This window comes from Octopus sinensis, linkage group LG4 (genome assembly GCF_006345805.1).
Source record: "Octopus sinensis linkage group LG4, ASM634580v1, whole genome shotgun sequence".
In the NCBI taxonomy this organism is placed as follows: Eukaryota; Metazoa; Mollusca; class Cephalopoda; order Octopoda; family Octopodidae; genus Octopus; species Octopus sinensis.
The window spans coordinates 126550026-126576508 of NC_043000.1; the positions used below are offsets into that span (position 1 = coordinate 126550026).

Consider the following 26483-nt stretch of genomic DNA (forward strand, 5'->3'; position numbering starts at 1 on the left):
TGAGTGGCTGCAATTCTCAAACAGATTTAGAAATTTTTAATTTTATATAAAATTATACAAGAAATCAAAATGAATAAATTTTATTTGTAAACTCTGGACATTCACATATGCTATAACAAGTGAAATAATATATGTCTTGTAAAAATATAAGTTCTATCAGATTTTGGATGTGAGATGCAATGATACAGAAATGAACCACCTCAAGAGACAATGTTAAGATAATTGGGTTTTTTTTCCTGAATTTAGCTAGCTGCCTTGCTTCAATTTCTTTTGCACGGTCTGTAAATATTCCTGGGCATTTTTTAGTGATGGATTTAGAAGAAGTGTTTTTTCATATGCTGCCTCAGCTTTCTCATATTTTCCCCATCGGTGGTAAAGTATACCTGCAATCAGTAAAAAACAAAATAAAATAATGATTAATTTTAATATGCTGATTGTATACAATACTGAGAAACAGTCAATATAAGTTCGTTGTTATTTTCTGATTAAATATGTAAGAAAGGAATGCAAGTAATAAACAAATAATTAATTTTAATGTGCCCTTTTAAAGCCTAGCCAGGCTCATGGGCCCGGTTTCCTGGTTTCAATGGCGTATGTGTTCCCCACCTGGATGGGACGCCAGTCCATTGCAGCGTTACTCATTTTTGCCAGCTGAGTGGACTGGAGCAATGTGAAATGAAGTGTTTTGCTCAAGAACACAATGCGTCACCTGATCCAGAAATTGAAACCACAATCTTACGATCATGATGCTGACACCCTAACCACTTGAGCCACATGCCTCCACAATAAACAAATAACATTCGTTAGTTTTAAACTTCAAGAATATTTGCCTTATTTGTTTCACAAAGGCGATGGCAATGACGAGTGACTGAGACCTTTGGAGATATGCTGTGCTTGAGAAGACCCAGCAAGCCAAGTGAGACCATAACCATGTCCTATGCCAGTACAGCATAACTTCAACCATTGGGCAACAAACTGCGCTTGTGAAGATCTGTTGAGTCAAGTGAAGTTATGGTCATGGCCGATGCCAGTGCCAGCTGACTGGTTCCTGTGCCAGTGGCACGTAAAAAGCACCCACTACACTCTCAGAGTGGCTGGCATTAGGAAGGGCATCCAACTGTAGAAACCTTGCCAGATCAGATTGGTGCCTGGTACAGCCTTTGGACTTGCCAGTCCTCTGCCAAACCGTCCAACCCATGCCAGCATGGAAAGCAGACATTAAACAATAACGATGATGATGATGATGATGAAGAACCAGTTTGAGATGGATTCTAGTTTTATTACCCAAAATGGTTAGTCAATAAAAAGATTTTGATATACCCGCTAAATTACATTTTCATTTGTATCATACTTCATGTATGTACACTGTCAATAGGCCAGTTACTGCAGTAATAACATCTCTTATAGATTTGCTGTGTTGAAAACAATAAATATCAGAGAGAGAGATGAAAATTCATGCCAGCAACAGTTAGCCAGAGCACCAAGGGTTGAAATGCATCAGGTGCTTTTGCTGGCCACAGTTACAATGAACTCTCTCTAATACTTGTGTTTTTAAAACAGCAAATCCATTAGAAATATCATCAGAAGACAAATACTCCCTCAATTGAGTATACTGGATACTTTTCCATGATTTTAAAAATCTGTTTTAATGTTTCATTCATCTGCCATCGTACGTTTTGTCAGATGAATTCATCAAATGTCAAATAATTCTTTTTTATTTCTATGTGTCAGAATTAGCTATACACAACATATTATGGTCGGTGACACAAAACAAACACTGCTATAAAACAAGAAATCTTGCAGAGAGCTCGAAAATAAAAGAATAATAAAATCTAGTAAAGTCACTACAACATTAGAACAGACAATACTATCCACATAATTATATATCATTATCATCCATTTTAATGTCAACTTTACCCTGCTTGCTTGGGTTAGACAAGAATATGCAGGGGTAGAGTTTTCTACAAATAGATGACCTTCCTGTCATCAACAATCCCATTTGTTTGCAAAGAGATAATAATCTTCCAGTCTATCAAACAATAAAAGGTCCAGATATGTTTATGTTGAGAATTGGAAACAAATGACACAAGATGAATGAATCTTTTGTTTATACTGTGTAACATGCCAAAAAGGCCTAGATGTGCTTTTGTGGTGGATTGCAAAACAAATGGCAGTGCTTGTGAAGCCATTGTTAGCAACCAGCCCCCCTAAAAAAGCATGTAGGTGAGGAAATATGAACTCAATCACACAAACACACACAAAATTTCATATTTCATACTTAAAAAAAAACAAGTATGTGTGTATATGCATATATATGTACATATGTGAATGCATATGCATAAATGTAAATGTATGTTTGTGTATGTGTGTGTATATATATGTGTGTGTGTGTTTTATAATAATTACTGGTATCCTTATATATTACTATATTTTATATCTTATATGTAAAGCATAATATGTTATACATGTATGTATATTATTGTAATTATCAGTTTAGTAAATAAATAAATAAGTTAACATTATATAATGTCTAAAAGTTGATGAACCACCTATTGATCTCCTCCATTTTCTTATTGCTATATATATATATATATATATATATATATACACACACAAATATCTATGGAATACTCAGCCACTTCAAGTCATTCTGCCTACATTTTGTTAGTCTGTAGAAGGTCTATGCTGAGATACCATGTTCTGAGATATAGTGTACAAGTGCTGTTTGCAGTGTGAGAGTTGACAATGGATTTAGTGAAGAATTTGAAGTACAGCTTGGTGTACCTCTGAGCTTAGTTCTAAGCTCTCTTCTGCTTATTATGATCCTCAAGACTGTAACAGAGGAATCTGGGAGTTGTTGTCTGTGGAAGTTCCTGCAGTTTAATGATCTAGTTCTCATGACTGAACAGATCAATTATTTGGAGAAAAAGTTCTGAATTAGGAAAGAAAGCTTTGAATCAAGAGGCCGAACAAGGATAAAGATTTTAGTTAGAAGGAAGTGGGATTGGAGCTTGTTGCCTTTGGGAAAAAGGCCATGCATGATATTAAGGAAGTGGGGTATTTGAGTTCCATATGGTGTGTTCATTATAAACCATATATATATATGTCCTGTACTCATGTATAATTATTTATATATGCATGTATATATACATGTAGATGTAGGTACGTACATATATGTCTGTATCATCATCATCATCATCATCATCATCGTTTAACGTCCGTTCTCCATGCTAGCATGGGTTGGACGGTTCGACTGGGGATCTGGTAAGCCAGAAGGCTGCACCAGGCTCCAGTCTTATCTGGCAGTGTTTCTACAGCTGGATGCCCTTCCTAACGCCAATAGTATGTATGCATATATTTTTATTTATCACATATATATATATATATATATTATATGTAGAAAAATACAAACTGGGACAAGAACGTAAAACATTTAGAAGACGATACAAAAAACACGGACGGGACATTCGAAGCCTTCAATCTTCAGTCAAGAGCCGGATCATCCTAGCAATTTCGGCTGATTAATATTATATATATATATATATATATATATATATATATATATATATATATATATATATATATGTAATCATCATCGTTTAATGTCTGTTTTCCATGCTAGCATGGGTTGGACAGTTCGACCGGGATCTGGGAAGTCAGAGGCTGCACCAGGCACCAGTCTGATCTGGCAGTGTTTCTACAGCTGGATGTCCTTCCTAACACCAACCACTCCATGAGTGTAGTGGGTGCCTTTTACGTGCCAGGAGAGGCTGGCAACAGCCACGATCGGTTGATGCTTTTTACGTGCCACCAGCACGGAAGCCAGTCAAGGCGGCACTGGTATCGGCCATGTTTGGATGGTGCTCTTTACGTGCCACGGGCACAGGTATCACAACTACAATTTCCATCTGATTTTTTATTTTGATGTTAATGTACTTGACTCAATAGGTCTCATATATATATATATATACATATATAAAAAAGATGTGTTGTATAAAACAGGTAGGCTGAGAGGGAGAGTGACCTTCATGTGTGACAGATGCACCAGGTGTTGGTTGTGAGCGTGCAAATGATAAAGTATTTTGAGGCCTTCTTAGAAGTGGTTGAAGGCTTCTATACCTTTGTAACCTGTTTGGTAATGGAGGAAGCTGTTCTGAAGGAATAGTTGCTGAAGTAGGAATAGAGTGGGAAAGTTCAGGGAGTTACTGTCTCTATTAGTAACAATATTCCCAGACTGAAGTCTCAGATTGAGTGATACTTGCGGACAGAGCATGGTGCTTTATAGTTATGAGACATGCACTTTGAAACCAGAGGATTTGTGAAGGTTTAGAGAGGTGAGGCAAGCATGGTCTGATAGATGTGTAATGTTGGTGTGCATGAGTAACACAGTGCAGATGAGCTGAACAAGAGGAGCTAGATATGGAAAGAAGTGAATGTGGTGTGCAAGAGAGAGGATTCATCATCATCATCATCATCGTTTAAGATCCACTTTCCATGCTAGCAAGGGTTGGACGATTTGACTGAGGACTGGTGAACTAGATGGCTGCACCAGGCTCCAATCTTGATCTGGCAGAGTTTCTATAGCTGGATGCTCCGAGAGTATAGTGGGTGCTTTTACGTGCCGCCAGCACGAGGACCAGTCAGGCGGTACTGGCAACGGCCATGCTGGAATGGTGTTTTTTACATGCTACCTGCACAGGAGCCAGTCCAGTGGCACTGGCAACGATCTCGCTCGGATGCTTTTTCCCGTGCCACCGGCACAAGGGGTGACACTGGTGGCGATCACGCTCGAATGGTGCTTTTTATGTGCCACCAGCATGGAAGCCAGTTAACTACTCTGACAACGACCATGCTCGGATGGTGTTTTTAGCACTCCACTAGCACAGATGCCAGTCACCGAACTGTCATTTTAACGAGATTTTTTACTTATTTATCACCCAAGATACGTTCACACCACCGGATGCTCCTGTACAAGTTTTTGTGTGTCCCACAAGAGGAGTCAATGCTGGATGTGTCGAAACAATTGTTGTGATTAATAATATATTCTCGTATATTCCATTTTCAGTCTTTTATTTGTTATTTATATATATATATGTTTATATATCCACATTTATATACTTGTAACACAGACAAACAAGAAAATACAACTCAAAGCATGAATGTGTGTATGTGCACGCGCACACACACACACAACAAATGGAAAAAACATCTATTCTCTCACTTCACTTCTCTATCTGCTCAGTTTTTATATAAATGTTTATACATACATATATGCATATATAAATTATATAGATATATATATATATTTAATTTGCAGAAGTTACTAATGCTGATTAAAAAAAAAAATGTATACATTTATATAATTTTTGAAGTTGTAATTTCAACATTTTTGTTGATTTTTTCAAGTATTTTCCCCAGCTGTGTTGATAAACTAAAAATGTAACATAGTGAAGTTTCAATGCAATTAATATTTTCAAATATTTATATTGATTAGTTTAATTTCATTTTCCCCCACTCCCAATACAAAGCAAACAAGAAAAAGCTTGATTTTAATCAATATCTTTTGAAGACATGGTTCACAGAGAGAAGTATGGATAGTCATTTACATTACATGCCAGAGCGGTTAACTAGCACCTGTGCCGGTGGCACGTGTAAAAAGATTCAAGGTCATTGCCAGTACCGCCTGACTAGCCCCCGTGTTGGTGGCACGTAAAAGCATCCACTACACTCTTGGAGTGGTTGGTGTTAGGAAGGGCATCCAGCTGTAGAAGCTCCACCAGATCAAGATTGGAGCTTGGTGCAGCCATCTGGTTCGCCAGCCCTCAGTCAAATCGTCCAACCCATGCTAGCATGGAAAGCAGACATCAAACAATGATGATGATTAACAAATAATATTAATGGAACTTCTTAAAAAAATACACAATAGACACAGGTATGGTTGTGTGGCACCTTGGGCAAGTGTTTCTATGACCAAAGCCTTGTAAATGGATTTGGTAGATAAAAACTGAAAGAAGCCTATCATGTGTGTGCATGTTTGTCTCTACAAGTGTTGGTGTGTTTACGTCCCTGTAACTTAGTAGTTCAGCAAAAGAAACTGATAAAATAAGTATCAGGTTTAACAAAAAAATAAGTACTGGGATTGATTCATTCAACTGAAAATTCTTCAAGACTATGCCCCAGCATGGCCACAGTCAAATGACTGAAACAAGTAATAAATAAAAGATAATCAAATTGAGTGAATGACTGACCACCCTCATGGCTGAGTGTCAGAGAAATAACAACCATTCCTTGCTACATCCTATGGTATTGTGCTGCAGCTATGCACTCCACCAGGGTCCTCTCCATCCAGTCCTTGATGTCATTATTCTATTTTTGTCTTTGTCACACACAAGCCTGTTTTCCATTCACCCAAACCCTTAAGATGTGCATGCAGAAGTTCTGAACCCTGATAACTTGTCCAAAATATTGCAGTTTTCACTGTCTGATTATTGAAATCAATCTCTGTTCCATTCCCATCTTCTCCTGGACTTGAATGGTTCATAATAATGAAATTATTGTATACAGTGCTCAGGTGCACCACAACTTGTCAAAAGTGCATATAAAGAATATGCAGTAATGTACAAATGTCTGGAAAGTGAATAGTGTATGAGTCAGATACATGCTTGCATGTGTATGGAGGGGAGAAAATCAGGTGTAGTGTTGGCGAATCTCAGGAAGCATGGAAGTTTTGAAGGATGCAGTGCTCCAACAACTAACAACTGATGCCGGCAGTTTGTTCCATACTTCAGCAACTCTTAGGCTGCACAACTGATCTGCCATATTCACTCATGATTATGAGCAATGCTGGTAATATGATAGGGTTGTCAGTGAATAAACCAATTCTTCCGCACTTGACTGGTAATGAGGGTTACTAGAAACTCTGTAGGACAAACAAAATAGCTGTCAAAAAAAAAAAAACCAGTGAACCTAACATGGAATCAATGACTATCTAGCAACAGAAATTCCAAGATAGTGTCCAGTAGGTCTAGCATGCTGCAAAATCACTGAGAATAAAGTACTTTTATAGTTTTTGTTAAAGCATGTCTCTACATTGGCAGTGTAACTGGGTTGGTAATCTGGTCTCGGTAGCCTGGGAATGGAGGCAGACTAGAAGAAAGCTAACTGAGTATAAACACTCAGTGTCTGTGAGCGCAAGCAGAGATGCAAAGGAAAAGGGAGTCAACCCTGACAATCAGATTAAAAGAGAACTTGAGACTCAAACCTAATCATCCTGAAGCGAATATAGACACAAGTCCTGTTTAATGTCTGTTTTCCTTGCTTGCATGGGTTGGATTGGTTTGACAGGAGCCCGTGAGAGAGAGGACTGTGCCAAGCTCCAATGTCTGCTTTGGCATCGTTTTTACAGCTGGAGGCCTTTCCTAAACCTAACCACTTCACAAATGGATGATAAAATTCACCTACCTAAGTTTAGATAATACCGGGCTGTGTCTGGCTTCAATTTGATTGCAGTGAGAAAGTTACGCTCACTTTCTTTATATCGACCCAGTTTCCCAAGTATACTTGCTAGATGAAGATACAAAATAGATTCTCCTGGAAGGTGGCGCAGAGCCACATTGCACACAGTTTCAGCAGCTGTTAGGTTTCCTGAAATATAAACAAGAATAACAGAAAATTATGATTTTTTTTTATTTAACCCTTTCGTTACTGTATTTATTTTGAGATGCTCTTTGTTTTTCTCAATTATTTTAGATATAGCAAAGAATTTAGTAAAATAACTTAGTTATCATTAAGCTAGTGTCAGAGACCATTAATTGTGACTAAGGTTTGGTGGAAGATTTTACTTCAAAATTTATGAAAACAAGACATTTGTACTACAGAGCCAGAGCCGGTTTTGTAACAAAAGGGTTAAATCCCTCCCAGCATGGTAATGTCAGCAAGCATCAACTTTATCACTGGGTGTTTATCTATATTTTTGTGAAGAATTTTTCCATCAAGAACTAATAAATTTTCAGGCTGTACTGTTCAAACTGGTGCTCCATCAGTTACAACGAGGGTTCCAGTTGATCTGATCAACAGAACAGCCTTCTCATGAAATCATTGTGCAAGTGGCTGAGCATTCCTCAGACATGCGTACCTTTAACATAGTTCTCAGGGAAATTCAGTTTGACAAAGGCTGGCGGATCTTTACCTTTTGACCGACAGATTTAAAAAATAATTTTTTGTAACTAAACACTTTCAAACTTCGGACAATGGTAGAATGTGTCATATAAAACATGTTTTACTCTTAGCATTTTTGAGAAAAACTTATATTTACAAAGTTGTTTCACATTAAAGTAGTCGTATTTTGGTAATTTCAACCAATCAATGATGTGTATTCAACTGAATAACATTACTGCTGTTGTTTGTCAACAACTATCGGCAGTGAATTTTTCGTTTGTCACTGTTATTTATGACATCATTCATGCTTTTGTACAGGTTTTAGGGTTAGGATTGTCATAAAAAACGGTGACAAACGAAATATACACTGCCGGAAGTTCTTGTTAACAAACAACAGCAGTAATTTTATTCAGCTGAATACACATCATTGATTAATTGAAATTACTGAAATAGGACAACTTTAACGTGAAATAACTTCATAAATATAAGTTTTTCTCAAACATGCTAAGAGTAAAACGTGTTTTATATGACACATTCTACCAGTGTCCGAAGTATGAAAGTGTTTAGTTACAAAAAATTATTTTTTAAATCTGTCGGTCAAAAGGTAAAGATCCAGGCTGGCCTTTTAAGTTACGGGTGCAACTTATTTTGGCCAGTTGAGTAGACTGAAGAAATGTGAAATAAAGTGTCTCAAGGACTTTAACTGGAAAATGTTAAATAGATTCAAACCAGTGAAAGACATATCAGAGCAGCGAATAACAATAGAATCTGAAGAGCAGAAAAAAATTAATCCAAACACTTCCATAATTGCTCAACAGTGACCCCGACCACTCGATATTGCACTACATGTGAATCAAGTACTCACTAGTAGCCTCCAAACTAATCATAGAGCTGCCTATAAAGGGCAAAAGTCACAAAAAAACCCCTAAAAGATGTTGTAAAATGAAATATTTAATGAAGTTTACTTACCCATGTTATCAAGAAGAATTACCATGTTACTCCAAGAACTTAGATGTGTAGATTTTAACAAGGTTGCATTTTGCCAAGCAAGTAGGGCCAGTTGATATTGTTTTGTCTCCAAGAACTAGGAAATATAATATTTTTTTAAAAATGTAATATAAACTTTTATAATAACAATGGAAGAAAATTTATATTTCAAAGATGATGATGATCATTTCATTAAATTGAAAGAAAAGTAGAGTTACAATTAATACCACAGTATTTAAAAATGGCTAGGTGTGGTGATCCTTAAATTAGAAAAATATCCAACATTTCATTGTTGGGCATCTTTAGTAAAGTTCAACCTCTTTCAAACATTTACACCAAACCTTTGGTTCTGTTGTCATCTACATTTTTTTTCTGCAGATGTTCAGGCTGAGCATCAACCTCAAAAGTCTTGAAGACCAAGAGAGAGCACAGACACTGCACCTCTTCCTTTGGTTAACACACACACACACACCACACACACAGACATATGGATGCATATACATTTTATATAAAACGAATACTCTTTACTCTTTTACTTTGTTTCAGTTATTTTGACTGTTGCCATGCTGGAGCACAGCTTTTAGTCGAGCAAATCGACCCCAGGACTTATTCTTTGGAAGTCTAGTACTTATTCTATCGGTCTATTTTGCCGAACTGCTAAGTTACGTGGATGTAAACACACCAGCATCGGTTGTCAAGCGATGTTGGGGGGGACAAACACAGATGTAAAAACATATACACACACATACGTACATATCTCTCTATCCACTCAGTCGAAGTCGACTCTCGGTCACTCGTTGGATCAGTGTCCTCCAGTCAGTTCTATCCTGGGCCGCTTCTTTCAGATTGGCTATGTCCATTCTGGTATCACTCTTGATGGTGTCAAGCCAGCGGGTTCTTGGTCGGCCTCTTCCTCTCTTGCCACTGACCATTCCGAGCATGATGTCCTTCTCCAGGGATTTTCTCCGCATAATATGACTGAAATATGCCAATCTATGCTTGGTGATCCTAGCTTCTAGCGACATTTTTGGCCTTATCTGCTTAAGAACTTCTCCATTGGTGAGCCTCGCTGTCCATGGAATCCGTAAAAGTCTTCTCCAACACCAAAGCTCGAATGCATTAATTCTTTTCTGGTCAGCTTTCTTTAGTGTCCAGGTCTCGCATCCATATGTTGCTATTGGGAAGACAATTGCATTCACCAATCTGCATTTGGTAGCGAGTCTGATGTCTCTACTCTTCCAGACCCTGCTCATGCTGACCATTGCCTCTCTGCCTAGTACTATCCGCTGTCTTATTTCTGGAGTGCAGTCACCTTCTCGACAATGGGTTTCTTTCAGTTTCCGTCTACCAAATCCACTCACAAGGCTTTGGTCGGCCCAAGGCTATAGTATAGAATACTGTAACACTACCTCTTCAATGCTTTAACAACTCAGTATCATCCTTGCCATTGTTTTTAACATTCATGTTTCCATGCTGGCATGAATCAGACAGAGTTCCTTGAGGCAGATTTTACAATGGCTGGATGCCCTTCCTGTCACCAATCCTTGCCTGTTTCCAAGTAAAGTAATGTTTCCTCATGATCAGACATGGTTTCGTGGAAGAATGGAAATGAAGGACAGTGCTTCAATAATGAAGCTGATCGTTGTGTAATGTTAGGACAAAGAGATACACAAACGTACGTATATGTGTGGGTTTATTTCAGCATCTGTCTACCAAATCTGTTCACAAGGCTCATTGTGTGGGATTGAACCTGAAACTATGTAGTTGGGAAGCAAATATCTTAAACATAGTCATGCCTGTACCTATATATTCTTTTCAATTCTGGCAGCTGACTTGGCAGACACCCATAAAATTATTAACCATCTTACTAACAATAACTCTGAGCACCTTTTCAAACTTCACCTGTCTAACACCTGTGGACATATTTACAAAGTCAGAAAACAGCACAGTTCCCATGACTTTCGGAAACGTTTTTTTCATGCTAAGAGTTGCTGAAGTATGGAACAAACTGCCGGCATCAGTTGTTAGTTGTCAGAGCACTGCATCCTTCAAAACTTCCATGCTTCCTGAGATTCACCAACACTACACCTGATTTTCTCCCCTCCAGACACACGCAAGCACGTATCTGCCTCATACACTGTTCACTTTCCAGACATTTTGTACATCACTGCATATGCTTTATACGCACTTTTGACAAGTTGTGGTGCACCTGAGCACTGTATACAATAATTTCATAATAATAATAATAATAATAATAATAATAATAATTTCATTATTATTATTATTATAAACAAAGGGTGGATGAGAAATACAGAGACATTGCTAGACAGGCAGACACAAATGAAATTATTATTATTATACTAAGACAAAGTTCATCTTTAATATACTTAATTTTCGTTCGTCTGTTATGAACCATTTTCAAATAGATAACCAGGGAAAGTATTGATTAAAGAAGTTAATGCTAATGCATAGAGTTTTAAAAAAATACAATACAATAAAACAAGCAAAGCGTTAAAAAACAATCACCATTGATTTCATTTTTCCAGCAAGTATGGGAGACAACTCGTGATATTTTTTTTAAAATTTGGGCCTTGTTCTAACGTCTGCAGAACACACCCAACACGAATTTGCCAAAATAGTAATGAAAACAAAAGCAAAAACAGGCAAATGTGCAAGATTATGCATTTGGGGAAGACAGGAAAATAGAATTGTGTAGAGATTAACTATTTAGAGATGAACTCTTTGCATGAACACCCTCCCTGTACATAACTCCTTGTCCCCCTACATGGCCTTGCTTTTGGCTTTTTGAGCCAAAATATTAACTTACTATTTCAAAGACATCAACGGCATCTTTAAAAAAAAAAAAATCAACTGGTTCTCATCTGATCACCGAAGTTAAGCAACGTTGAGCCTAATCAGTACTTAGATGGGTGACCACTTGGGAAACCTAGGAGCTGTAAGCATTCTATTACTATCCTTTGTAGGCGTAGGAGTGGCTGTGTGGTAAGTAGCTTACTTACAAACCACATGGTTCCGGGTTCAGTCTCACTGTGTGGTACCTTGGCAAGTGTCTTCTACTATAGCCTCGGGCAGACCAAAGCCTTGTAAGTGGATTTGGTAGACGGAAACTGAAAGAAGCCCATCGTATATATGTATGTGTATGTGTATACGTTTGTGCGTCTGTGTTTGTCCCCCCAACATCGCTTGACAACCAATGCTGGTGTGTTTACATCCCCGTAATTTAGCAGTTCGGCAGGTGAGACCAATAGAATAAGTACTAGGCCTACAAAGAATAAGTCCTGGGGTCGATTTGCTTGACTAGAGGCGGTGCTCCAGCATGGTTACAATCAAATGACTGAAACAAGTAAAAGAGTATAGGTTTCAAATTTTGGTACAAGGCCAGCAATTTCAGGGAAAGGGTAAGTCAATTACATTGACTCCAGGGCTCAAGTGGTACTTATTTTATCGACCCTGGAAGGATGAAAGGCAAAGTCAACCCTGGTGGAATTTGAACTCAGAACATAAAAATGGACAAAATGCTGCTAAGCATTTTGCCTGGCGTGCTAACTATTCTGCCAGTTCACCATTTTAAGTTAAGCTCATATTTTTTAACATTCTATGCATTAAATGTAACTCACATTAAATATTTTGTGAAATAAAAAATATTAATTTAATGAGTAATATTCATTTTCAGAATTTATTAAATTTCTTTTTTGCCAGCCATTATGGAAGACAATTTGAAGTTCTAAGCTAAAATGTTCTCAAAAGAGAATCCAGTGAAAAACTATCTCTTATTGCTTAGCACCAGAACAACAGGAATAAGGTTTTGTTCACCATCACAACTCTTGGAATTAAAAAGAAGGAATACAGACATGGAGGTGTGTTAAGAAGCTTGCACCCCTAACCATCTGACTTTGAGTTCAGGTGGTTGGGATGCAAGTGTGCCACCTTGGGTAAGTGTCCAAATACAGACCCAGGCTGACCAATGCCTCATGAATGAATTTAGTAGATAGAAACCGAAAGAGGCAGCAAGCTGGCAGAAACGTTAGGACATCAGGCGAAGTGCTTAGTGGTATTTCGTCTGTCTTTATGTTCTGAGTTCAAATTCCGCCGAGGTAAACTTTGTCTTTCATCCTTTCGGGGGTCAATTAAATAAGTACCAGTTACGCACTGGGGTCAATATAATCGACTTAATCCGTTTGTCTGTACTTGTTTGTCCCATCTATGTTTAGCTCCTTGTGGGCAATAAAGAAATAAGAAACTGAAAGAGGCCCATACTACATACATATGAGTGTGTGTATGTATGTGAGCATGTTACTATCTCCTTGCCTCGATACTGTGTGGTAGTTGTAAACAAGGTAGTAAAGCAAGTGATGACCATTTTTAATCTTGCACAAAAACTGGTTTGGCTATGAGAAAATATGATCTTACTTGAAAACAGGTGAGGATTGGGTGACAAGAAGGGCATCCACTTGTAGCAAATCTGCCTCAACAAATTCTGACAGAGTCATGTAAGCATGGATAAGTCATCATCATCATCATCATCATTGTTTAACGTCTGCTTTCCATGCTGGCATGGGTTGGACAGTTTGATAGGAGCTAGCCAGGCAGGAATCTGCACCAGACTTCTGTGTCTGTTTTGGCAGGGATTTTACAGTTGGATGCCCTTCCAAATGCCAATAACTTTACGGTGAGGACTGGATGTTTTTTACATGGCATCAGCATTGGCAGGGTCATCAAGTAACTTACAAGACAAAAATCCTTTTATAAGGGAGGGGGCATTGGAGGAAGTGATCTTGTGTCAGATGATGAAAGTTTATAGTGAGACAGAAACAGGTGTCTTGCTAAGGTGGCGAGCTGGCAGAAATGTTAGTACACCGGATGAAATGCTTAGCAGTATTTCGTCTGCTGCTACGTTCTGAGTTCAAATTCTGCCGAGGTCGACTTTGCCTTTCATCCTTTTGGGGTTGATAAATTAAGTACCAATTATGCACTGGGGTCAATATAATCGACTTAATTCGTTTGTCTGTCCTTGCTTGTCCCTTCTGTGTTTCGCCCCTTGTGGGTAGTAAAGAAATGGGTATTTCGTCTGCCGCTACGTTCTGAGTTCAAATTCCGCCGAAGGCCGACTTCGCCTTTCATCCTTTCGAGGTTGATAAATTAAGTACCAGTTACATACTGGGGGTTGATCTAATCGACTTAATCCCTTTGTCTGTCCTTGTTTGTCCCCTCTATGTTTAGCCCCTTGTGGGCAATCAAGAAATAAGAAACAGGTGTCTTGCTGTAGAAGAGGTACAAGGTTATCCAGTGAGAGAGAGAGAGAGAATGAGGACAGAAACATGTGTGCTGCTGTAAAGGAGATACATGGTTACCCAGCCTGAGGGAAGAGCAGGAGAAGGGGAGAAAGAGTGGGAGACAACAAGAGTACAAGAAAGAGCAGGAGAGAGATGGTGGATGTTAAAAACAATGATGATGATGATAACTTCACAAGTAGAAATGATGAAGGTAAAAAAAAAAGTTTCTGTGAAATGAATACACTTACACAGTTTCCCATATTATAATAACAGTCTGGATAGTTCCGCCGGTGCTGAATAGCTGTGCGATAACTAGATAAAGCTTCTTCATATTTTTTCTGAGATGCCTTAACTATGCCAAGATTCATCCAGGCTGTGGAAAACGAAGGTCTGACATTGCATAAAAAAAAAAAGAGAAAAGAAATCATTAATATTAAACAACAATAAAGTTAGGTATGAAAATTGTAAACCTATTTTGGAAAACAGAAATGTAAAAAGACATAATTCAATAGGAAATACTTAGAATACAAACATTATTGGAATGGAGTCAACTGTCAATCTATATATATAAAACTGTAGTTGTGTGAGTGTCTGTCCCCTTCGATTTAGATTCCTAACTACTCCCACATTTTGCGGTGCAGTTTAACCAAAACCGGGTATCTTATAGTCGTGATTCATATCAAGCCCTTCTGGGTATTAGCGCGAGTCTACGATTTTAAAAATAATTTACCATCATTTTTTTCCATTTTAACACATATTTTTTTAAATATAAGGGAAGTAACTCTCTAAAAATATCTACGATGAGTCAAAGATTTAAAAAAAAAATTACTATAATTTTTTTCCCATTTTTAATGCATTTTTTTGGCTATAACTCTCTAAAAATGCTTATATAGTTATTTCCCTTACAAACCCGAGCAACGCCAGGCGATACTGCTAGTAACTAATAAATTAATCAACAGGATGTGCTTAAATAGTTGTGTGGCTGGTTCAATTATCGTTTTCATTTTCATTGTTATCACTTGTAAGGTGGCGAGCTGGCAGAATTGTTAGGACACTGGATGAAATGCTTAGTGGAATTTCGCCCGTCGCTATGTTCTGAGTTCAAATTCTGCTGAGGTCGACTTCGCCTTTTATCCTTTCGGGGTTGATAAATTAAGTACCAGTGGAAAACTGGGGTTGATGTAATTGACTCAAGTCCTTTCCCACCAAAATTTCAGGCCTTGTGCCTATAGTAAAAGGATTATTATTATATGTGCGAAGGCAACAAATTGGCAGAATTGTTAACATGCTAACAAAAGACGACAAGCTGGTAGAAATGTTAGCACGCCGGGCAAAATGCTTAGCGGTATTTCGTCTGCCGTTACGTTCTGAGTTCAAATTCCGCCAAAGTTGACTTTGCCTTTCATCCTTTCGGAGTCGATAAATTAAGTACCAATTACGCACTGTGGTTGATGTAATCGACTTAATCCCTTTGTCCCCTCTGTGTTTAGCCCCTTGTGGGCAATAAGGAAATAAGAATTGTTAGCATGCTGGACAAAATGCTTAGCAGGATTTCTTTCAGTATTTTTTTTTTCATGTTTTGATTTCAAATACTGTCAAGGTTGACTTTGCCTTTCATCCTCTCACCTCAAAATTTTGGTGAAAATTGTGTGAAACCATCATAATTACGTGTATTTATCTATACATATGAATTTGACATGGGCGATTCTTTGTTGTCTTGGGATTCACAGTCAAATGGCTGAGTGGAACTGCGCGAAAAATTACACAGATGTGTAGAATGATCCGGTGGTGTTGCTGGGCTTTGTATTTTTTCATAGCTCCCATGGTTACCGAGATAATCTACTATAATAATAATACTCTTATGTTTATGAAAGAGAAAGGAAGGGATGATAGAGGAATAAGGAAGGAAGGGGTGATGTCATACTTGGTAGTTGGATGATGAAAACTGTATGCTGAAAAAATAAATCAAACAGCATTTCAACTCTGATGAATATATGTGTGTGTATGTGAAAGGAGGGATATGTGAATGTGTGTGTGTGTGTGCAATGGAAGTGGGATGGTTCCTCTTTATTCGTTTAGTATTTCGGTTTATTTTTTGATTTGGTTGAATCTTGGTTGTTTTTTTTTGTTGGTCAGTTATTTTTAATGTTTTGACAGAAAAATGTCATTCTAAAATTGTTCTTCAACATACACGTGCCCAAACAAGTCGAATGCTAACACAGAGCAGGTTTTACAGCCACATCATCCAAACCAACTGGGTGAAACTGGGCTTAGCTGCTAGTATGCTGAATAAAGTTAGTGCAACTATAATTAAATCTTCTGTAATAAACTCATCATCATTTAACGTCCACTTTCCATGCTGGCATGGGTTAGACAGTTTGACTGGAACTGTTAAACCAGAGAGCTGCACCAAGTTCCAGTCTGATTGGGCGTGGTTTATATGGTTGCAGGCCCTTCCTAACACCAACCACTCCAAAAGTGTAGCGGGTGCTTTTTATGTGCCACCAGCACAGGTGCCATTTACATGACACTGGCAATGGCCATGACTATGGTTTCACTTGGCTTGATGAGTCTTCTTAAGCACATCATATCACCAAAAAAACAAAAAAGCATACTGTAAATCCTCAAGTATAATCTGCATTTTTTCCCTAAAATTTAAAGGTCAAAATCCCTAGTGCGTACTATATACGAGGTTAAAAATGAAAAATACTTTTTAAGCAATGTCCGAGTCTCTATTTGCTGTCTGGCACTTTGTGGTGTTGGGAGCGAAAATACCTTAAGCTAAGCCTGAAAGCAATGAAGTCATAAAAGAATCATCCCTAACTTGCAGTAAGCAACATTTATTAAACGTTATTACTGTTATTTCTTTATTGTCTGTAAACAAAATGCACAAAAAAAGCTACACGTTTGCATTATGTTATATATACAATAATAATAAAGGACGTTACCATATACATTTTTACAAACCAAAGACGTTATATAGACCTCCTTGACTCAAGTTAGAGAGGGGTGCGTATTATACACAAGGTTTAGCTTTTACAGAGGTACAGCCCCCTAAAAATCACTTGCAGGTTATACTCAAAGGTGGACTATACTTGAGGGTTTACGGTATGAACTCTTTAGTATTTAAACTGGCCATATCCAGCCTAAATATTCTACCAGTTTTTATGCTCAAACTATCCAGATGCAGACTTTCACACACACCCTACAGTATTATTCTAAAGATAAACAATCACATCATCAAATCTTGAAGCTATAAGATAACGCATAATTAATACAAAACAATGTGAATAAATAAGCATTATATTTGACAGAGTAATCTGAATGCTAAAAGGTTAAAATAATTAGACTATGTCTAGAAATATCTATAAAATGGTTTTGTGTCATAAATCTGCTTGAGTGAACAAGGTTGAGTCAGCAGCACTACATAAAAGAGAGTTGCCAATGATGAAAGGAGAGAAATCAATGCTAAATAAATGACAGTAAGTAGACAATACTGATTGTTATTTTTACTTTTATAGTAAGGAGGAGGAAGAGGCAGTGTCCATGACTTCTGCATGTTGTCCTAGGTTGGTCAGATTTAAGTTCAGTTTGAACATCTGTAGATCAGGGTCCTTAAAAAAGCACGGGGAGACAAGAAATTCCAGGAGGCTTCAGTTTAAAAGATAATTTTTTTTATTTACTTGCTGAGTTTTAAAGGGTTTAGTGCTAACGATTTTTGTATGTCCTTCAAAACCAGTGATCTCAGTGGCGTTAATACTCCTTTTAAACTGTTGCAGATCAACACCTGCAGGAAAAGAATAGCACTGGAAGATTCCAGAGAACTGATGTCACGAGAAGGAAGAACCAGACATAGTGAAAGAGCAGGTGGTGGTAGTGGTAAAGGTTGGAGGTAACAAGCGTGTCAAAAAATAGAGACAAGTGAGTTGGTAGTGCTTGAATTGGGGAGATAGCAAGACCAGCTAGCTTTGAGGAACAGAGACCCTTATCATCATCATTTAACGTCTGCTTTCCTGGCTAGCATGGGTTGGACGATTTGACTGAGGACTGGCAAACCAGATGGCTGCGCCAGGCTCCAATCTGATCTGGCAGAGTTTCTACAGTTGGATGCCCTTCCTAGCGCCAACCACTTCAAGAGTGTAGTGGGTGCTTTTAAAGTGCCACTGGCACGAGGGCCAGTCAGGCGGTACTAGCAACAGCCACGCTCAAATGGTGTTTTTTACATGCCATCTGCACAGGAGTCAGTCCAGCAGCACTGGCAACGACCTCGCTCAAATGTTTTGTTCACGAGCCACCGGCACAAGTGCCTGTAAGGCGACGATCACGCTCAAATGGTGCTTTTTACGTGCCACCGGCACAAAAGCCAGACAGCTGCTCTGACAGTGATCCTGCTTGGATGGAGCTATTAGCACTCCACTGGCAAGGGTGCCAGTCACCGAATTTGGTTCAATTTCGATTTCACTTGCCCCAACAGATCTTCGCAAGCAGAGTTTAGTGTCCAATGAAGGGAGGTTGGCCAGTCGTCGAATTTGGTTCAATTTCAATTTTAATTTCGAATTTGGTTCGATTTCAAATTCAAATTATAGTAGTAATAAAAGAGACAGAGAGAAGAGTGTACACCAGTGGACCAGAGGCTGGGGTATATCTGTTCATGATTTAATAGCAATCAGTTAAATCTTCCTCAAATCAGAATTGGTGAAGTAGTCGGTGCTGAGAGGCCAGGAGATTTAAGTAAATAACTTGTTCAAGGGAACAGATGCCACTGATGTAGAAGAGAAGAGAAACAGTGAAGGGAACATGATTGAAACTTTGCTCATCAGTAAAGAGTACAGACAGAAAATATATTTAGTTCAACAGCAACTTACTTTAATTACTGCATTTGATATTGAAATACTTGAAAGATCTTAAATTTACCTGATTTGAATTGCTTTTGTTAATAAATTTTCAGCAGCTTCTTCCTGTCCCTGATCTTTTAAGATATTAGCAAGGTTATTCATAGCTTGGTCATATTCTGGGTTTAATCTAGAACAAAAATAAATAAATAAATATTTTGAATTCCATATGTCTAATACTTGTGTACATGCTTACAAAATCAAATAACAACACAGCACCTATGAGTTTTGGGAACATTTTTTTCATGCTCAGAATTGTTGAAGCATGGAATAAACTACCTGCATCAGTTGTTAGCTGTCGGGACACTGCATCCTTCAAAACTCCATGCTTCCTAAAATTCATCAACAGTACACCTGTTGGTCAATTTCCCCCTTTTTTAATGACTTATTCACTCTCTTTTACTAGTTTCAATCATTTGACTGTGGCCATGCTGGAGCACCGCCTTTAGTCAAACAAATCGACCCCAGGACTTATTCTTTGTAAGCCTAGTACTTATTCTATTGGTCTCTTTTGCTGAACCGCTAAGTTACAGGGACGTAAACACACCATCATTGGTCGTCAAGTGATGTTGGAGTGACAAACACACACACACAAACAAATACACACACACACATTTATATATATATATATATACATATATACGACAGGCTTCTTTCAGTTTCTGTCTACCAAGTCCACTCACAAGGCTTTGGTCAGTCTGAGGCTATAATAGAAGACACTTGCCCAAGATGCCATGCAGTGGGACTGAACCCGGAACCATGTGGTTCGATAATGATGATAATAATAATAATAATAATAATAATAATCTTTTCTACTATAGGCACAAGGCCTGAAATTTTGGGGTGAGGGATAGTTGATTACATCGACTCCAGTGCACAACTGGTACTTATTTTATTGACCCCGAAAGGATGAAAGGTAAAGTCAACCTTGGTGGAATTTGAACTCAGAATGTGAAGATGGATGAAATACCACTAAGTATTTCACCCAGCATGCTAACAATTCTGCCAGTTTGGTGCCTTGATAATAATAATTAACCAACAACTGACCTTATTGCTTCATAGTATTTGTCAATTGCCATCTGTACTTGGCCAGCATCTCCAAGAACTTTACCGATGTTGTAATGTATCTTAAATAAAAATAAAAGAAAAAAGTTGGAATATATATTTAATTCAATTTGCAGCTTATATCTATATGCCATTTTAAAAAAGTACAATATTTAATGGCATAAAAGATGCACGGGTATATTAGACACACCCCAAATTCAGAAGTGCTTATTTAAGTAAAAATAGTCTTTTAAGTACATTAAAGCTTCGGAGAAGCTCAGCTTCACGTTTAGGACCTGGAGTTTATTTTCAAAGACATTTTTTCAAGGTAAAAAAAGTGTTTTATAATGCCATCAAATACGGTAGGTATTTGTAGAAGGTACACTGACCTGATGATTTCATTTAAATGTATAGACATGAGGTAGGCATAAGTGTGTGTGTGTGTGTGTGTGCACGTTTATGTATGAGAAATAGAGAAAGCATATGCAGGATTTTTTTGTTTGTTTTTCTTTTGGTGAATATTTGTTGTTAATTGTTACAAATGCGACATTTTAATGTGCCATTTGCTAAATAATTTAAACAACCATATTTTCTAGCATTACGTAAAATGAAATGAAAGATTTAAGAGAACTCTTAATAAAAATGCTATAAAAGAGAAGAAGCTTACTTTAGCATTTAATGGACAGACTTTTGCACCTGAAGTAAATAACTGAAATTCTGTTTGCCATTCTGAACTCCTCTGAAAAAAAAAAAAAAAATTGAAGTTTTATAAATATAAATATGTGGCCTGTGTGTGAGTTAATATACATAATCTTAATATATCTTCTCCAAACAAACATGTGTCATAAGCAGTTCGTCAAACATCTGGGTATCATCTACAAAACCCAGTTCTTCAGATATGTCAGGAGATAAGAAATGTGCTAGCATGCAAACATAAATAATATAACATGTGAGTGAAATGTGGTACTTTGGGGCTTTTCTTATATAATTATGGAGCTCTGTAGCAGAGACAGATAGGATAAAGAACCTTTCTGAGTCACATAGACTCATATTCAGTTTCCTGGTTTCCATGGCGCATATATTCCTCCTAGATGGGATGCCAGTCCATTTCAAGATTACTAATTTTTGTCAGCTGATTGGACTGGAGCAACATGAAATGAAGGGTTTTGCTCAAGATCACAACACATCACCCAGTTCAAGAACTGAAACAACAATCTTATGATCATGAGACCAACATCCCTAACCACTAAGCCATGTACCTCCACAGTTCTGTAGTGAACATAGAAGACAGAGGTTATTGTCATTGTTTGTCATCATTTTAACAACCATTACACTATGCTAGCATAAGCTGGATGGAATACGTTGAAACTGATTTTCTATGGCTGGGTGCACTACCTGTGGCCAACCTGTTTCCCCAGAAGACTGAAAATGAAGAACTCTTTATTTACAACAATCAGGTCATGTCAAGACAAGACACCTCACCACACAAACACAAACATACACAAACTCACATACACACACACACATATATATATATATATATATATATAGGCATAGGAGTGGCTGTGTTGTAAGTAGCTTGCTTACCAACCATATGGTTCCAGGTTCAGTCCCAATGTGTGGCACCTTGGGCAAGTCTCTTCTACTATAGCCTCAGGCCGACCAAAGCCTTGTGAGCGGATTTGGTAGATGGAAACTGAAAGAAGCCCGTCGTATATATGTATATATATATGTACGTGTATGTATATGTTTGTCCCCTCAACATCGCTTGACAACCGATGCTGGTGTGTTTACGTCACCGTAACTTAGCGGTTCAGCAAAAGAGACCAATAGAATAAGTACTAGGCTTACAAAAAAACAAGTCCTGGGAACAATTTGCTCGACTAAAGTGGGTGCTCCAGCATGGCCACAGTCAAATGACTGAAACAAGGAAAAAAGTAAAAAAAAAAGATATATATATATATATATATATATGATGAGCTTCTTTCAGTTTCTATCTTTTAAATCCATTCACAATGCTTTGGTCAGCCTGTGTCCGGGTCCGATTGCAGGAAAGATCTATAGTATTCAGGATCTGTCCATTTTATCTCAAGGTACAGCTTGATGTCATCTGCATATTTCAGCACTGTGGCATTTTTTAAGTTGGCATCTATGTCATTAATGTATGCAACAAACAAAAGGGGACCAAGAACAGATCCCCGTGGTATAAGGGATCAATTGATCCTGGACAAGAGAAGACATTTGCCCAAGGTGCCCATCTATGTAGTTGGGAAGCAACACATGACACGCATAGGTCTACACTTATATATTTTCTATCACTATTGGTGATCATTATCATTGCTGTTTATAAGGCAGAGAGCTGATAGAATCATTAGTACACCAGGCAAAATAGTTAGAGGCATTTTGTCCATTTTTATGTTCTGAGTTCAAATTCTGCTGAGGTTGACTTTTTCTTTCATCTTTTTGGAGTCAATAAAATGAGTACCAGTTGAGCACTGGTATACCTCACTTGAACTTGCTGGCCTTGTGCCAAAATTTGAAACCAATATCATTGCTGTTTATAGGTTTCCAGTGAACCAATCAGTGGTTCACTGCCTATTTGACTGTGAGAGTGACAAGTATGTAACTTGGAGTAAATGAAATACCATTCTATGATCACCAATTTTTTTTCAGATTTTTTTCTAACTGATGTTTATCTCTTGGTGATATACACACTGGCAAAAAATATATAGCAATGCCTCGATATACAAGTTAATTTGTTCCCAGAGACCGCTCATAAAGAAAAACTCGTAAAGCAGAGCAATAATTTCCCGCAGGAGCAATGTTATAAATCGTAATTCATTCCCAGAAAAATATTTTAGCAATAAAATTTATAATACTCATAAATAAATGGCAATAAAACAACAGTAGAATGTAAAGAATATTTTGCGTAAAGTAAAAAGTATGTCAAGATCATTTATAATAAAAAATATTATTATTATTGTTTTGTGAATCACTCGCACAAGACTCATGCACAACATCACTTGTAGACACGATCGCCAATTCACTAACACTCATAGACAGAAATGTAGATTCCTTTTCCAAAAAACAAGTCTAGAGTTATTTGCTTAGAAGTTTTTTTTTGCTCTCTATAAATTTATCAGTAACATGCAGAAGCATTTTTATGGTAGTAGAAATTTTAGCACTTCATTCAAAATATGGATTTGTGCTTGAAAATTTTATTATAAACTAAAACTCATAAACTCAGGATCTTGCAAAGCAGGTCCTCATAAAGTGAAGCATAACTGTATATACATATACAAGCTTCTGCATAGTTTCCATTTACCAAATTACACTCAAAAGCTATTGGCCAACTCATGATGTCATAAGCAGGGGCTCTCTTCTCTTATTTCTTTTACTTGTTTCAGTCATTTGACTGTGGCCATGCTGGAGCACCACCTTTAGTCAAGCAAATCGACCCCAGGACTTATTCTTTGTAAGCCTAGTACTTATTCTATCAGTCTCTTTTGCTGAACCGCTAAGTTACGGGGACATAAACACACCACCATCGGTTGTCAAGCGATGTTGGGTGAACAAACACAGACACACAAACATACACACACACATATATATATGACGGGCTTCTTTCAGTTTCCGTCTACCAAATCCAATTACAAGGCTTTGGTCAGCCCAAGTCTATAATAGAAGACACTTGCCCAAGGTGCCATGCAGTGGGAATGAACCCAGAACCATGTGGTTGGTAAGCAAGCTACTTACCACACAGCTACTCCTGCTCTGGATTTTTTTCTCTCTTTTCTTTTATTTTATTTGGAAGGGCCCTGTCAGATATTTACATGCTCCTCTTTGGCTCTCCAGACCTCAGACCAATATACTGACTGAACCCTATTCTAATAAGCCTTGACTATGAGTGGTACTGAACTTGGAACAATATTGTGAAGAGGACTCCTTAATCACACAATCATGCTCCTTCTTATCCCCTTTTTGTTTAGGTACAAACTTATATTCTTAGTTTAGTTAAAAGAAAGTTTTAAAGACAAAAGTTGGTGACATTTCTTAAAAAGCAATAGAAGTGGATTGTTGAGTTACTGGTCAACAACAACTTGAAATAAATGTCATCATTTGTTTCATAGTTTAATTTTGAATGAAATATAACAGAACAGATGGTTATTCATTTATTACTAAGTTATTATTTATTTATTTTCCTATCATTGCTGCTTAAATATTATAAGGTTATTGTAGTGTAGGAGGAAAGATTAGACCAAGACTATTTAAGAGTTGCTGAAGTATGGAACAAACTGCTGGCATCAGTTGTTAGTTGTCGGAACACTGCATCCTTCAAAACTTCCATGCTTCTTGGGATTTGCCAACACTACACTTGATTTTCTCCCCTCCATACACATGCAAGCATGTATCTGACTCATACACTGTTCACTTCCCAGACATTTGTACATTACTGCATATGCTTTATATGCACTTTTGACAAGTTGTGGTGCACCTGAGCACTGTATACAATTTCATTATTATTATTATTCTATTCCCTACAACTACTACTATTAGCTACTACTCCAACAGGTAGTAGAACAGCAGGTCCTTTGAAACAAACACTTAGATGTGTTCTTTCATTCATTTACTTGTTTCTGTCATTAGCTGGAGGCCATGCTGGGGCCAAGAGTTTAGTCAAATAAATCAGCCTCAGAACCTATTCCTTTTTTTAAAGTCTGGTACTTTTTCTATAGATTTATTAGGCTGAGCTGTTAAGTTACAAGGTTGGAAACAAACCAACACCAGTTATCAGGTGTGAGACAAATGCATGCACACACACACACACACACATTTTGGAGGTGTAGTAGAACTACGTCAGTGACCAGGTTGCAATTCCTCAATTCATGTGACAAAATTTTGACACCAAATGAAAAATGTCTAAGTGAAGTTATCAATCTTTGTGTGTTTTTGAATGGTTAATATGTCTTCCATACTGTAATTCTCTCTTTCTCTCTGTACACACACATCAACATAGGAAAGGATTCCATAGTTTCCATCAATCAAATCCATTTAAAAGGCTATTGTAGAAGACACCCCAGGTACCGTGAGGTGGGACCAAACCTGAAACATGTGGTTATGAAACAAACTTTGTAACTACACTGCTTTGCCGTTCACCCTTTGCTAATTACATTTCAAACAAAATACCTGATATTAACTAAATTTGAAAAATTTGAAAAACAAGACTTTGAAATAATTTAGTGAAATAATTAACTTTATATCGTTTAGTTAGTATTTGCAACATAATTAAAGATAACAACATAAAACTGCGACTGAAGTTTTAATTAAAATATGAACATTTTAAACAAACAGTTTAGAACATGAGACAGTCACAGGTGGGTCTGTCACAAAGGGGTTAAATAATTTGTATTGTAAGAGAAGAATCTTCAGAAACACCTGCTGTTAATCCCTTCATTATGTTATTAACGTATAGAGCGTAAGTTGTCATGCACCTGAGCATTGTATTCAAGAAGCTCATTATTATAAATATAAAGCAAAAGGTTTTACCTGCACTGATCTGTATATGTTTATAACAACCAAAAATATTAACAATGAAGTCACAACCTGAAAGATAAAGAAATGATTGTTTGGATAAACTACGGCTGAACTGTGAATGTGTGTTTATCAGTTTTAGATTTCATAAAGGATATTTAAAATTTCATACCTACACACACATACAAACGTATACATTCACAAACACATGCAAACAAACATGCACAGTCATATATACACACACATGTACATACACACTTGTTCATACATGTATATACACATATACATCTACATACATGCATACACTCTTGTACACACACATGTACATACACACATACATATGCAGTCACATATTTGGACACATATATGTACATTCATAGACACATACACACATGTACTTCCATATATATATCATCATCATCATCATCATCATCATCGTTTATATATATATATATATACGTACATGCTTGTGTGTGTTTGTTTGTTTAGTACCTGTTGTCACTTTCATTCCACAATTTCTCACTTGTGATATGCAGATATTTAGTCACAGAGATCCTCAGCAAAATTGGTGCAGTAT

General features: G+C 37.4%; 1 protein-coding gene across 4 annotated transcripts in view; it reads right to left on the minus strand.

Annotated features, from left to right (window-relative positions):
* Window positions 1-227: 227 nt before the first annotated feature.
* LOC115210385 (protein O-mannosyl-transferase TMTC4) overlaps window positions 228-26483 on the minus strand; it is a 144932-nt gene continuing 118676 nt past the window's right edge. For all 4 annotated transcript variants that reach the window (XM_036502458.1, XM_029778958.2, XM_029778957.2 and 1 more), the window contains 8 exons: window positions 25922-25978; window positions 21042-21113; window positions 20378-20457; window positions 19353-19460; window positions 14687-14828; window positions 9127-9241; window positions 7462-7644; window positions 228-383 (listed from right to left, as the gene is read on the minus strand). In XM_036502458.1, the coding sequence (XP_036358351.1) occupies window positions 247-383; window positions 7462-7644; window positions 9127-9241; window positions 14687-14828; window positions 19353-19460; window positions 20378-20457; window positions 21042-21113; window positions 25922-25978 (894 nt within the window). In that variant the 3' untranslated portion in view covers window positions 228-246. The remainder of the gene's footprint in view (window positions 384-7461; window positions 7645-9126; window positions 9242-14686; window positions 14829-19352; window positions 19461-20377; window positions 20458-21041; window positions 21114-25921; window positions 25979-26483) is intronic.